The following is a 15,092-nucleotide window of genomic DNA, read 5'->3' as shown; positions in this document are numbered from 1 at the left end:
TTCCGGATATTGTATTTTATTTCCACATCCACTATTTCATATATTTATGAAACTATTGACCCAGAAATCATCTGGTTGCCGGAGGCAAAGCTGATTCATGATGTTATTCTTACCGGACTAAGCTATTCAGCGGCTACAGATACACTGATAGTTGTATTTTTGTTTTCAAATGTAAATAACCATTCAAATCAAAGATGAAACCTGCAGCCACACTGGATTTCACTTATTGCTGGTATATTTTTGAACGTATGTATTTGTGGCTGAAAAGGTAGGTTGTACTAGTCTACTAAAGCAGGCCATTTGGGAAGTTAACATGTTATTGACATTTTTAGTTATTCTGTTCAATCATGTAAACAGTACGGTTTTGCTTCTTGAAGTATTTTGTTCGTATTGTGGTTTTGCTGTGTTATATCAGTTGTCACGAGACTGTTTATATGTGATAACAGTAGTTTCCCAGCAGGTGTCACTATTACGCATATATTGAAACCGAGTAAAAACTATTTGCTGTCAACTTTCTAATCGAAACAGTTACTGAGCCGTTGCAACAAATCCAATTCCTACAGCTTTTCACTTTTCACACATTAAGTAGCTAACTAAAATAAATGACCTGACAGAAACCAAATGGAAGGCATCACAGACTGCTGTTGTAAGTGTTATTGAGCTGTTGTGTTCTGGCGTAGTTACGGCCTACAGTAACTTGAAAATTGTTCATTAAGCGAGTTGTTAGCTCCACACTTGGCCTGATTAATCCGCCAACACTACAATATAATAGCTGCATGATGAAATACTGTAGTGATTATCACTCTGCATCACAGTTCTTAGGTTTTGGTATTCAAATTGATCTTTATTTTCACACCCTCCTGTGTGGATTACTCCAGCATCCTCCCCCCCAAAACACAGATTAAATAAAAACTCTAATTTGCCCATAGGTGTGAATAGGAGTGTGGTTGTTGTATGTGCCCTATGATTGATTGACGATAAGTCCAGGGTTGACCCCGCCTCTTACCCATTCAGCTGGGATACCCTAATACCCTAATGAAATACTTTAGCATAGAAAACAGATGAGTATTACATAAATATATGTTCCCAACTGAGGTTAGGATCCTTCGCAGTGTCATTTCACCCCTCTCCTCTTGAGTGGTGTTAAAGGTCACAGCTGCAAAGGAAAACAAGCATAAATAAGAAGCTATTATGAACATGTCATCCAAACACACTATATTAAAAACACTATATTATGCACAAGTGTACAGCATGAGTCAATCATTGCCATTCCTCTCCAGTCTAATATACCGTACATTAATGTAGCCAATAGGGGCAATTTTTGGACTGCAAGGTAAGCGCTTCCCAGATATGAAAATGTGCTATAAAAGGCAAGTGCCACTGTCAAGTGCACAAGGTAAGATTTTTTTCATTATAGGCTAGTGTATCCCCCCTGTAGGCCTAATGAAGTAAACACAGATGGAGCAAGTTAACAGTTAATAATAACACCAGCGAGTGTTATGTTCTGAAGCTTTCACTCTATAATCCTGTTTCAACAGGATGGCATTACTTAGTCATTTGTAGGGTGGATCAAATATCTGATACACAAAAATCCCCCACTGAGACTTGATGGGTCACGTCTGCGAAAAAACAAACAAAAAACGTTTGATTCAGTTTCAGAACTATGACCTAATGTATCAAATTCAAAAATGCCAAATCCTCCTGAAAGCTCCTTTTTGCAACAAACATCCCTCCGTAGGCCCAACATCTTATTTTCTCTTGAAAAAAATTAAAGTGACACTTGGTCATTTTTGGCCTATAAATTTAGTGCCATTATTAGGCATACGGCATCAAATGTAGCGTTATCCGTTTGCACCATTTGCACGTTTCTGTTCTGTTCTGTATTACACGGCAATTGCACACATACATGTCCTAAATGTATATTTTGCATTTGGTGGGCCATGTATTTGGTACCTGGGACTTATCCGACTCCACCTTTTATCACCATTATTTATTACAATTAATTACAGATACCAACAATACTGTACAAAAACACAATAACAGCATACCACAAACATAATTTGGAGAAATTCGGAATCAAAATGTATCAATCAACATGACAAAAAGTTAAAATACGTAACTAAATTACATACTACCAGAGATCCTGATTATTAAATATGTACAGTTTTGCTAGTCAAAGTTTTGCTAGTCAAAGTTTTGCTCTGACCAACCAATCCGAGGACAGAAATAATATGTTGAAGCCATCGCTGGCCTTTTGAGGACAGATTAGAAAACTGATTGGTTAAATAACCAGTCAATGTAGTTTGTGAAATGAAGTAAGATCAGGAAGCACTACTAATTCTGAAGGCCCTGGGCAGATTAGATTCACGTACACGGTAACTCATAGAGGCTAAAATCTGATTGGACAAGCAAAAAAAAAAAGAAGAAAAAAAGACATCCTTCAGTGTAGCCAAGAGAAATGCTACAAAAAGAGATCAGACTGTTGGAGAAATAAAATTGACTTTTGGGTTGAAAAACGAATCTCATAAATGTAAATCTCATTAACTTTTTTATTTTGTCTGTACTTTGTTTACAAGAAATTTATTGCGTGTTAAAAATAAAATGGTGGTTATAAAAGAGAGTTTTTGCATGTAGAAACGTGCTTTGGTTGATTTTCAAGAAAACATTTCCTCCAGCAGTGACTTGTATTCACGTGCAGTTTTAAGTTTTGAGCTCTAGAGAGCACCAAAGAACAACGAGTCAGTGTGCGTTAACGCGTGATGAAGTCTTTGAACTTTCTTAACTAAACTGACATTTCAAACATGTCCAAATTCTCATGACAAAATAAGATAAACGCTCTTCACTTGATTACATCGTCGATGATGCCTAAAAGCATTCTGAGCATATTAGGTAAAGGCGACGGATCACCAAGAGCCCATCTGCTTCTTTTCCCTGAGCAAACATTTTGACTCATCACTTGACACATAGCCAAATAAATTGTATTTCTCAGCTCGCACAACCCCCGCAGCGCTGTCTGGCCAAACTGCTGTGAGGTCACGTTGGCGCTGGAAACTCATTAAACCGCCAGACCAATGGAATTTGAAGGGGGGGAAAAAATGTAATTTCCAAGGAATCGCGCGGTCCCAGCAGGGGGACATATATCAAGTAACAGGCGGGGAAATTCGTCAGCGAGCAAAACGATGGCAAATTGAGAGTTGGGAACTGCCCCCCTATTAAGAAGCCGGTGGTGGAAAGAATCTTCCCACTTGGAAGGGAGCTTTTCCTCCTTGGACATCTGCTGGTGGAGCGCGCAGGAGCCAGAGAGGAGAGAAGGTGCACACAAGGCTTCATCGTTCCCTTTTTTTTTGGCTTCTTCAGTAGGTGAGCCATCCAAATTCATATACTTTAATGACTTATTTGACACTTGCCGATTTTTGAAAATGTTTCGACAACACTTTCAATCACAACTTTTTCTATCTATCTATCTATCTATCTATCTATCTATCTATCTATCTATCTATCTATCTATCTATCTATCTATCTATCTATCTATCTATCTATCTATCTATCTATCTATCTATCTATCTATCTATCTATCTATCTATCTATCTATCTATCTATCTGGCATAGTTTGAGCTATATATTTTTGGTCTATTTTTGTCAATTTGTCAATTTTTGACAATTTCGTAATTTAAAAAAAATATATATATTTTTGGGAAGAAGAGGGGCCCAAGGAGTCATTTGGCCCCCTAATGTTCACAGCTGTTCTGCTTTTGAGGCAGCCCAATGTATCCTGTATGTTAATTTTGTGCGCATTTCTATCCAGTGCAATAATTAAAAATAATGATAATACAATACAATACAATCACGTGCACTTTAGTTTATTACATTGTGTTGTCAGTCTATTTATGGCTGCTCAAGCATAGAACTTCTAATTGGTTAACACCTAGAGATTAATAAAATAAATATGTGTTAAAGTAGCGCAGCTGATGAACTTGTGGTTAGCACATTCGCCTCGCAGTTCTGAGGTCCTGGGATAGAATCTTGCCTCATGGTCTCACTTTGTGGGTTTTTATGGGTATTTTGGCTTTCTGTGTATGCATAAAAACATGCATATTAGGATAGTTTAAAAACAGTGCGGTGCAGAAAACGGATGGATATTTTCAAGTGACGTGGTTTATAGGATCAATATGGGTAAAACGAGTTTTGAATTAATAAATGGCATGTTTCAAAGGAAGTTTATGTCTTAATAGTGAAATTCTTGTGTCTTACGTTGGCTGCATCCTTTGTGTTTATAAGCTGCAGAATTTCCAAGGGGTTAAGGTGACCAATTAAATATATCCATGGCATGCAGTATACACACACGCCACAAGGGGCGCCATTGCCTTGACTAACTATGAATGCCCGGCTCTTATTCAGACCCATTGATGCCCTGCTAACCCCCGAAGGCTAAACATGAAGACAGGGCTGTCTCTGGCCGCGGCTGCCTTGTTTGCAGTTCTGATATCCTCCATCGATGCTCAAGGTAAACTAAACACACCCGTCAATCACTCTAATGAAACACACTTAAGCACTTTCTCTTTCTTTACTCCTCCCTTTCCTCTTTTACCAGTTGTGTCCAGTTGTTAGTCTGCAAGGGGCTAGCCCTTTATTTTAATGTCACTGACTATATATGACAACGTGTAATGGTGAAGTCAATAAAGTTGTTGTTATTCTATGTGTATGTGTGACTGTGTGACCCAGGGCTATTGTGGTGTATGCTGTCAGATTTAAATGCCATGACTCAATATTGGATCAAATTTAGACTGCAGTTCAAATGAGTTTCAACTATTCATAGTAAATGTTACAATCTGGCAAATAGTAGAAAATCAACAACACATAATGGTTTTCCATTTCCAACTTCTAATTATAAGTCTTAAAACAGCAGGGCAAACATTAAAGACGTCATCAAATGTAATTTTATTGCTTAGTGTTTCACCATTAAATATCTTATTTTCCATGGTGACATTAGCTAAATCCCAACTACGAGGACACTGGAAAGAATGATTAGACAATTTTAAAATAGTGTTGAATCAGTAACTCTCAGTGCATTGAAGTCATCACATTGAAAAAAATAAGTATAATTTCCAAAAGCATTTTACCATCCGATTTGACCTAAATTGATTTATCTGCAGTGATGATAGAATTATTTTTTTTTTTTAAATTTTCTCGTGTCATTTATTCTTGGTTGCGAAGGTGTAAAATGAAAAGTGACTTTAGGTGCAAACATAGAAAATCATGTCAAATATGGTATGGAAACCTTGTAATTTTTTCCTTCCTTATAAAGCAATTTGGCAGTGTGAGTGGAGTCTAAGCTCTCTTCTCACATATCTCCACCGGAGCAATGGAAAGATGAAATAGGAGAATAGCAAATGGATCCTCAGACAGCACTAAGGCGCACAAAGAGCCTTTCTCGACCTTCTTTGCGGGCTTTTGCGAAAACGCTGACTTGCGAAACGTATGGAAAACGAATATGCAGTAATGTTTAATGTCAGCACATGTTGCCGAATGACTTTGGCGTTTTTCCCTGCCTCCTTGGGAGGGTCCGTGTTCCTTCCCCCCTCTACTTGGTCTCCCCTTCTGGCAGTAGCACAACCCAGGGTGGCTGACTGCCTGGAGTCTGAGGTTACTCAGAGAACAGTAGCCAGACACAGAGCGGGTGTCCTTTATTAGGAGCTGATGGGACATAACACCAACAGCCACAGGTTCCTAAAAACACACCAGAGACCACCTTTGGTCCTCAAGTCTATTTAAACTCCAGGAAAAGAAAGTATACATCAACAAAGGTGGTAATGGTTGCCAGTGAAGACTTCCCTAAACAATTCCCATTGAGTCATTTCCTGAACACACATGCATATTCACACCTTCATACCATTGTTGGAGCAGTGAACTCGTGGAGAATTGCGTGGGGACACGGTCCATCGGGGCTCCTTGAGTTTATAAGCCAGGTTGGTGATCCTCCAAATCCCAGTTTTTACCTATTTGATGAGCTCCTGTTCGTCATCTGCCTTTGCATTCAGTATGTTCCCAAACTATGGCTTCCTTCCCCTAAAGTGTATTTTACAATGATATTCATGCAAAACTCTTATTAACAGCTTACTTGATTCCTAAAAGTATCTGCATGCTCCCTTCTGACTTTTTTTTTTTTTTTAATTCGTTACAGTGCTTGAGTACATATTAGAAAAAGTCACTCTAACTAATTGATGATAATACATTTTCTCACTCACCGCCATATTAGCACATATCTGACATTAATGTTATGCCAATGAGTAGGTTTATAAAGATGATAACACAACTAACATGAAGGACAAATGAAACATTAAGCACTTTGAGAGGACTTTAATGCATGCCAATTTTCTCACACTTCCATCTATTAACATTGCTTTACATTTAGGCTACCTATAAAACGGAATATCATTCTAAAATATATTTGTCATCTGTCTGTGTGGTCCCAACTGTACATGGAGAAGCAAACCCATCAAAGTTGTTGAGCCGAACAACTTTCACATGTACATGATGCATGACGCTGTGATCCGAAAAATTTGTCTTCTTTCCCAATGTGTCTGTTTTTTTTAAGAGTGTGTATTTATTGCACATGTAAAAAAACATGTTTCTGTCAATGGAAAAAGTGCACAAGAGTCTCATGTGACAAATTGTGTATTCTTTTTTAAAAGGTTTGCAATGGATGTGTGCCACTGGCTCGTATAAGGCCTCTTGAACCAAATAAACAACATGGAATATGTTTATATACTGTACGTATATAAAACATATGGTGTTCAATTGTGTCAAGACTTCAATATGGCATCTTCAGTTCCATTGTATAATCAGTAACTTGCAGTTGAGTTGTGTTTTTGTCATGCTGGGATCAACTTTGTGGTTTAAGTGGTTGCATGCGTTGTGATGACAGCACTCGGCATGTTATTTGGATGGTTCACGTTCATGTTTGCACCGTGGTTATGTTTGAGTCGTGCACATGTTATGTATGCCAGTGCTTGAGTTGTTAGCCTCCATGGTTGGGCAACTCAAACAAATGCCATTTTTACTCCAAAATGGCTTCTCACGCTGTTTCTAGTGTTGTCACATTTCCTTACTCGTCACGTGACACATGGACATCAGTGTTTTGTGTCTGTTTCCCAACAACGAAACAATCTCACTTCAGCCGTGAAGTGTTTGTCGTTGGGATCAATGTGAATGCTTGACTAGAAATTCCATCTTACATTTGATCAACAATATTACTACAAACATACATAACATATGTATTTATTGTGTTTAATACTGCTTGATCTGTTGTTTCCAGTGGATCCCCCTTCGGACTTGAACTTTAAAATTCTAAATGAGAACACAGTGGAAATGTCGTGGGTAAGGCCCTCGACAAGGATAGATGGCTTCAGAGTACAAATTACTTCAGACGCAGGTCAGTAAAGACTGCATATTTTGGGGGCATTGAAACAGAGGACATATTTTCCAACATATACAGTGCAACCTAACATCCTAATTATGGCTTTATTTCGTATGCAGATGAACCGACAAGAGACTTTGCCCTCAATGCTTATACTACGTCCACGTCAATCACTAACCTGACACCTGATTTGGACTACTCAGTGTCCATTAACTCCTATTATGGATCTGAGGAGAGTATTCCCATCTTTGGTCAGCTGACAAGTAAGTGAATTTTTTTTGGGAAAGTTAGATTCTTAGCATACACTTCATTTGGTACAGCTACAGACAAACTAATGAGATCCAATGCCAGAGCTGTACTGCTAATGATTAGCGGTATGTCTACATAGAAAACAATGCTCAGTTTAGATTGACATCTGGAAACCTCCAGAGATGAATGATGCACTTTGTAATTAAAGCCATATTCAAGAAATGTAATTTTCCTCATCCAAATTGCATCTTCATCAGGGAAGAGAAGTTAGAATGATGTATTTGTTAACGTTTCAATCCGCTACTGTTTATGCAAAAACATACAGTATGTGTAGCAGATGGTTCTGATTGTGCTGGCTTGTTTTTATGATGTGTTGATTTTCTTGCCTTCTCCTGCTGAGAAAATAACACAGTAAGGACCAGAGCGACAATATGCTCTTCTGACTGTTAAAGTGTTCTTGTCTTTCAGTCCAGTCCAGTAACTCCAGTGGACGTGTCAGGAGGCCACCGTCAGATGCAATCAGTAAGTATTTTTTCTAGTGCCCAGCTAAATACTTACAGGACTTCTTCTCCATCCTCTTTTTTTCCCAAAATATATTTTTTTCAAGACAGTTTAATTCCCTCTGGAATAATTTGGTCATTTTACCTTCTGCTGGTGAGCGCACAACGTTTCTGACAGTGGCTGGGAAGGCAAGCGTTGATTCCTTTAATTAACAGCAGTCTCCGCATTAAGAAAAAAGGAAAAGGAGGCTTCAAGTCAGAATACAAAGTTTCTTTTGTGCGTCATAGAGGGGGAAGACAGCAGGAAGGGGAGGGTGACACAGCAATGACACGTTCATTGTACCCCATAGAAACAGGCAACATCTGACAAAGTACGTCATAGGGATTTAAACATCTTTAACATCCCCTCCCACCTGTTGATTCTTCTGGAAACGACTTCCAGATTTCACTTGCCCTTGTTCATGGCTAAGCACTCACTGTCTTTCACATTACATCATTTTCAACATTTGGTCAGAGAATTTGAGGTGAAAAAAGAGGGGCACATTTGGAGTGAATTAGACTGATTGAATTTCAAGTCCACCCACAAAAGCATCAGAGATTGTAATGGATAAACATTATTCTAATAGAAAATACAATCTACTATAAACAGAATTTTGCAGAATATAAAAGTGAATATTGCAGCTGGGACTTTTGGTAAATATTTAGACCACAGGCCTGCTTCAGGGTGGAATTACTATACCAATCCCACTCTTTGGCACACATGCATATTTCTTTTGGTGTCAGAATCCACATGGGAAGAAAATAGTCATTGTAAAAATATTCTTACACTCAGCCCCAGGTTAGGCCGGTCCAAATTCTACAATGTGAAAACTCTAATTTCTGACCCATTTCTACTTTTTCTTTCTGCAGAATGCTCAGTCAGTGCTATTGCAGATTTGGTCTTTCTGGTGGATGGCTCATGGAGCGTAGGCAGAGAGAACTTTAAGCACATCCGTAGTTTTATCGCTGGCCTGGCTGGGGCCTTTGACATTGGCGAGGATAAAACCCGAGTGGCCGTGGTACAATACAGTACGGACACTCGCACAGAGTTCCCTCTTACACGTTACACCAGGAGAGGAGACTTGCTCCAAGCCATCAACTCACTGCCATACAAAGGAGGAAATACCATGACAGGTGAGGAGCTCCTCAGTCTAGTATATTCCACACAAGAATGTAAAGAAAGTAAAACAAATATATGGAATGTCCTTTATCTTCAGGTGATGCCATTGAGTACTTGCTGCAAAATGTCTTTACGGAGGAAGCTGGATCCAGGAAAGTTTTTCCAAAGATAGCCATGATCATCACTGATGGAAAATCCCAGGATCCAGTGGAGGAGCATGCTAGAAGACTTAGGAACATTGGAGTGGAAATATTTGTCCTAGGTATGTTTTTCACAAAGAGTTTTTATTTTGCTCTCCCATGTGTCCTATCAACCTGTTCTTGGAAACTTCTTGACTTTCCACTGAAGGTTAATTGTAAGATGCCTGTCATAAATGCTACACTATAACCAGAGCATTTTTTTTTTTTGCTTCTCATTTTCCATTTCAGGTATCAAAGGTGCAGATGATGATGAACTTAGAGAAATGGCTTCCACTCCATATGCCAATCATGTGTACAATGTACCCAATTTTGATATGATCCAAGATGTCCAGAGAAAGATCATCACAGAAGTGTGCTCTGGTGTTGATGAGCAGCTCAGCGTTCTCGTCAGCGGTGAAGAAAGTAGGTCCAAGATTCTGCTTATAAAATACACTGCTTCACATTATTATTAATGGCCTGGAAAATGTTGTTTACAACACAACTGGAACGCTATCGTAGTCTCCAAGTTGCTGAATTCTTTGATTCCTTTCCCCAGTGGTGGAGCCAGCATCCAACTTGCAGGTTACGGAAATTGCATCAAAGTCAATGAAAGTGACGTGGGATGCCTCTCAGGGATATATCTCAGGATATAAACTTGTCCTTCTTCCCATGTTACCTGGCATGAATCGTCAAGAGTTGTACATAAGCGCTACACAGACGACCATCAACGTACGTGATCTCTCTCCTGATACTGCATATCAGATAAACCTGTATGCCCTTAAGGGTCTGACACCAAGTGAACCCATTATGGCTATGGAGAGGACACAGCCCGTCAAAGTGAGAACAGGTGAGAAGATTTGTTTGTGTGATTTATTGTCATTCCTGTCGTTGATGTTACTTTGTGGTGAAACGCCAATCACTCAATTGTTTTGCATGTTGTCATTCTAGAATGCTCTCTGGGGGTGGATGTGCAGGCTGACGTGGTTCTGCTTGTGGACGGCTCATACAGTATTGGATTACAAAACTTTGCCAAAGTCCGTGCCTTCTTGGAGGTACTGGTCAATTCCTTTGACATTGGCCCCAACAAGGTCCAGCTTAGTTTGGTCCAGTACAGTCGAGATCCACACACTGAGTTTGCGCTCAACGCCCATCATGACATCAATGCGGTTGTCAAAGCTGTCCGCACTTTCCCTTATCGCGGAGGCTCCACCAATACTGGCAAGGCCATGTCCTACGTGAAGGACAAGATCTATATCAGTGCACGTGGTGCAAGAGCCAATGTCCCTCGTGTCATGGTGCTGATCACAGATGGAAAGTCATCAGACTCTTTTAAGGACGCAGCAACCAACCTGAGAAATAATGATGTGGAGATCTTTGCTGTTGGTGTGAAAGATGCAGTGAGGTCAGAGCTGGAGGCCATTGCCAATGAACCGTCAGACACTCACGTCTACGAGGTGGAGGACTTTGATGCCTTCCAGAGGATTTCCAAAGAGCTTACCCAGTCCATCTGTTTGAGGATTGAACAGGAACTGCTCAAGATTAAAAAGAAGAGTAAGTTCCAGGATAAATGATTTTAACATACCGATTAGGAGCTAAGATTAAGCTAAGTATTTGTTTGCTGTCATGTTGAGCCATGATGTATTTGCGTCTGTAAAATACTATAATGCATGCAGCTCTACAACAACATCAATTAAAGGATGCAGGCATGCTTGGTTACTTTATATTTTCAACCTTTTAAGTTGGATATAATTAAAAGACCAAATGACGGCCCATTACTATGGACGATACAAATATAATTAAATTCCATATTGTAGTAGAATAATTCAAGTATATTAATCGAGGCCGACAAATACTGAGTCTATAGTACAACATGTTCATGATGCTACTAATTTTCAAACGTCAGGTGCTTTAGCCCACTTAATATGTTATAATTTTGTTTGTTAGGTCTACTTCCACCCGAAAACTTGCAATTCTCTGAGATCACCTCCCGCAGCTTCCGCACTACCTGGACCGCACCTATTTCCGAAGTGCTGTCTTACTTGGTGCGATTCCGTAAGGCTGAAGATGTCACCGGGGTCTATATTACACTGGCAGTTCCCAGCGATACTACCACAGCTGTTCTGCCACATCTTACCCCCCTCACTACATATGAGGTCAACGTCTTTGGGCAGTATGAAAAAGGAGACAGTTTTCCTTTGACTGGTGAAGAAACTACACTTGAAGGTAAGCTATTTGCCTTCATTTGGACGGTTTGGTAAACTTGTATACATCATATCATAACATTGATTTATCTTATCTTTACAGAAAAAGGGAGAGTACGGAACCTACAAGTTACAGAGGAGACAACCAGCAGTTTCAGGGTATCTTGGAATGCTGCTCCAGGATCAGTTCTCAGATATCGCCTGACATACGTCCCACTTAGCGGTGTTGGGGAAATACTGGAGGCACAGACTATTGGAGATGAGACTACCATTGTACTCCAGGAACTTTTCCCCATCACCACCTACCGTGTGTCTGTGTCTGCTGAGTATATCACAGGCATGGGGGATGAACTGCAAGTGGATGGTACAACCAAAGAAGGTGAGCCAAGAACAGAAGTACAATAATGACTATTTATAACAATACGGCACATCAATTCTGAGAACATGTCATCTGGTGCAATGAATACTAATAGGCTATTTCATTTTTTCCCTCAGTAATTGGTTCGCCTCGTAACCTTCGGGTGTTTGATGAAACAATCAATACCATGAGACTAACATGGGAGGCTGCTCCAGGAAATGTTCTCCAATACATCATTGCCTTTAAACCTGCTGAGGGAGGTGAGAGGAGGGAGGTCACCATCAGAGGAGATACAACCCAGGCTATGCTCAAGAACCTCCAACCAGACACCGAATATGAGCTGTTTGTCAGCGCACGTTATACTTCTGCTTTGGGTGATCCTCTTATAGGGACAGGAACAACATTAGAAGGTAAGAAAGAATGTCACTTTATTCATCTGAATTTAAGTCTAGAAAATGGTGCCATCAGTGGTGTTGTATGGGTGACCAGAACCTGAGATGTGTCAGTTATTTGTGTTAGTCATCAGCCTTTAGAGCTACCATAGTTCTTACTTGTGTTTAACAATGTAGAAGTGCCCCAAATAAGTAAAGCTTGTATCTCTTACAGCAGTCATGTCCAAACTGGGTCCTCGAGGGCCGGAGTCCTGCAGGTTTTGAATGTTTCTTTTCTCCAACGCACCTTAAGCTCATCAGCAAGCTCTGCATAAGCCTGCATTGGAGCATGGAAACATCCAAAAACCTGCAAGACTCCGGCCCTCGAGGACTAAGTTTGGACACCACTGTCTTACAGCCATGTCAGACATTAACTCTTAAAAAGAGTGCTGTTCTTTCACTTTTTTTAATCAAAACTTAAGACCCTACTACGACTTTTACTACTACGCATTCAGATTTTTTTCTTAATTGTTTACCCCCCACCCTACACACCGAGGCCATCACCCAATCTATCCCACGCTACACCACTCAGTATGTGAAAGGCATGAGAGACATGCAATGGGGTTATATGCTCAACAAATCAGTGGTGCTTGGTATACACATGTATTATCACACTCCGGGCAGTGCGAGCCATGCATGCTTAGGAAATTAAGCTGAACTAAGTTTTATTCATGAGGTTGTTGCTTTTATAATGTGCTATGATTGGAAATAACATTTTGGAATGCAGCACTAGACCTAATTATTTTGGCACTGACTGTAGGTTTAATGAGGAGGAAATCTTTGCTTGTAAATCTGGAAAATGTGAATGGCTTGCAGCAGAAAGCCTGCACTCTGATCCTGTTACATCTGGGTTTGTCTGCCAGTTGTGCCCCATACAGTACATGGGTATATTCAGTATACGACCACGTAGAAGGTAGCCTAAATATAGCCTACTACACGCTAGTGCCTGGACTCGGACACCAAATGTGCATTTGCATATTTATTTACCATTTAACCACCAAATCCTCAATCCATTCAAATGGGTTATTAATTGTACTTTTGCTGAAAAACATGTCATAGTCCCAAAAATGAAAATTCCAATTTGAGCATAATGGTAAATGGAGTGCACTTGTTGTACATAGCATTTTATGTACACCATATGTTGTCCAAAGCGCTTTGCCAAGCCTCATATTCAATTTCTTTAAAACTTATTGGAGTGTATTGTACCATGCTATACGTGGCCAGCTGTGCCAACCATAATTAGTTAAAAAATACTTAATTTGACCTCCAGGATCCCTCGCAGTACACGGGCAAACGGGTGTTTTTTAGTTTTTGGGAAAGTTTTAAATCCATCCATGTCGTAACAGCTAGCTTGCGCAAAGCTAACATAGTAGGGTTCCTCTCTAGTCCAGTGTTCTTTGTGCAAGTACATCATTAGAGGCCAGCAGTGAAGTTACGACAAAGGCACTGCCTAGATGGGCTTTATTAGGTGATTGCTTAACATTTTAATACAATAATCATTAGCTGGCTAGACATTGCCGTACACACGCAAACACTCAAACATTTCCGGGTGTTGGGTCTCATGACAGTGTGCACTCCCCACATACGTATTACGTCACATGCAATGCCACTCAAACATTCCTGGGGCATTAATACACACGGCAATAAGCTACGATTTATTCTTATTCGAATCCGAAAATTCTGATTCAGCATTCATTTATAACGGCCAATTCACATCTTGATTTGAGTTACCACCAATTTGTACGGAGCCCTACTAAGTCTACAATACTGTATGAATATATTTGTATAATCTTCAAATGCAGTTTAATATGCTAAGACAGTTTTGAAATACAAAGCAAGCTCTCCATCTTTGCCAAAGAGTAATATTGGAGCTCACCGCCTCATGAAAGGAAGTAAAATAAAGTATTAGTAACAGAATGGCAGGAGTGTTGTGGCATTATGAACAACAAGTAAGGCGTTGTTTCCATCAGAGAAGAATGTCAGTTCCATTTAAATGTGTATTAAAAACAAGGTAGTGGTGAAAAATCTGGGCTCTGCCGGTGAGAGCAGTAATCATAACTCTCCGCGGTAAGGCCACATATGCAACAGAGGCCTTATTGAGAAAGAAGTTGGATATAATTGTATTTTATTATAAGATCTGATTGGAATTGATATTCAAATTATACCATACGTTGGACGTGAATTATGCTTTAAGATTTTAAAATAAAAATGAAACAATGTCTGGCCCTGCAGTAAATGGTCTCAGCCTTCAGCTATTGATGACACATAAACACATTAGGTGCTTTCCATTCCTTTCCTAACCATTATTGTATCAACAATGTAAACATTTCATATTCCTCAACTCAACACCACAATCATGTTGTTGCAGCCCAGATGCCTTTGGGTGTGGTCATTTTGTGCAAAGTTTAATGTAAACAAAAATCCCCTTGTGTTTTCCTTCTTGACCAAAATGACACTATTATAGCTAACTTCCACAAGTCAAATATGTGCCGTCACTAGCTGCACACCCCCATAGGAAAAGGCCTGATGACAAAGCACTTTGTTTGGGCGGCTCTATTAAGCTGTCATGATCTCAGCATGCTCTGAACACTGATCTCA

At 39.8% G+C, this 15,092-nt stretch overlaps 1 protein-coding gene across 5 annotated transcripts in view; it reads left to right on the top strand.

Moving 5' to 3' along the window:
• Positions 1-3,036: 3,036 nt before the first annotated feature.
• Positions 3,037-15,092, top strand: part of col12a1a (collagen, type XII, alpha 1a) — a 58,563-nt gene continuing 46,507 nt past the window's right edge. For 3 of the 5 annotated variants that reach the window (XM_086094282.1, XM_086094281.1, XM_086094280.1), the window contains exons 1-13: positions 3,039-3,360; positions 4,399-4,504; positions 7,316-7,432; positions 7,537-7,680; positions 8,135-8,188; positions 9,076-9,339; positions 9,423-9,587; positions 9,754-9,927; positions 10,061-10,351; positions 10,453-11,055; positions 11,449-11,727; positions 11,809-12,084; positions 12,201-12,473. In XM_086094282.1, coding sequence (XP_085950408.1) covers positions 4,435-4,504; positions 7,316-7,432; positions 7,537-7,680; positions 8,135-8,188; positions 9,076-9,339; positions 9,423-9,587; positions 9,754-9,927; positions 10,061-10,351; positions 10,453-11,055; positions 11,449-11,727; positions 11,809-12,084; positions 12,201-12,473 — 2,710 coding nt within the window. In that variant the 5' untranslated portion in view covers positions 3,039-3,360; positions 4,399-4,434. Of the gene's footprint in view, positions 3,361-4,398; positions 4,505-7,315; positions 7,433-7,536; positions 7,681-8,134; positions 8,189-9,075; positions 9,340-9,422; positions 9,588-9,753; positions 9,928-10,060; positions 10,352-10,452; positions 11,056-11,448; positions 11,728-11,808; positions 12,085-12,200; positions 12,474-15,092 lie in introns of all 5 variants that reach the window. The other 2 variants (XM_086094283.1, XM_086094284.1) reach the window with 2 other exon arrangements.

The sequence above is a fragment of the Leptonotus elevatus genome, chromosome 14 (genome assembly GCF_054856555.1).
Source record: "Leptonotus elevatus isolate MCC_2025b chromosome 14, RoL_Lele_1.0, whole genome shotgun sequence".
NCBI classification, from domain to species: Eukaryota; Metazoa; Chordata; class Actinopteri; order Syngnathiformes; family Syngnathidae; genus Leptonotus; species Leptonotus elevatus.
The sequence above is the reverse complement of the archived record's forward strand: the minus strand, read 5'-3'. Positions and strand labels throughout refer to the sequence as shown.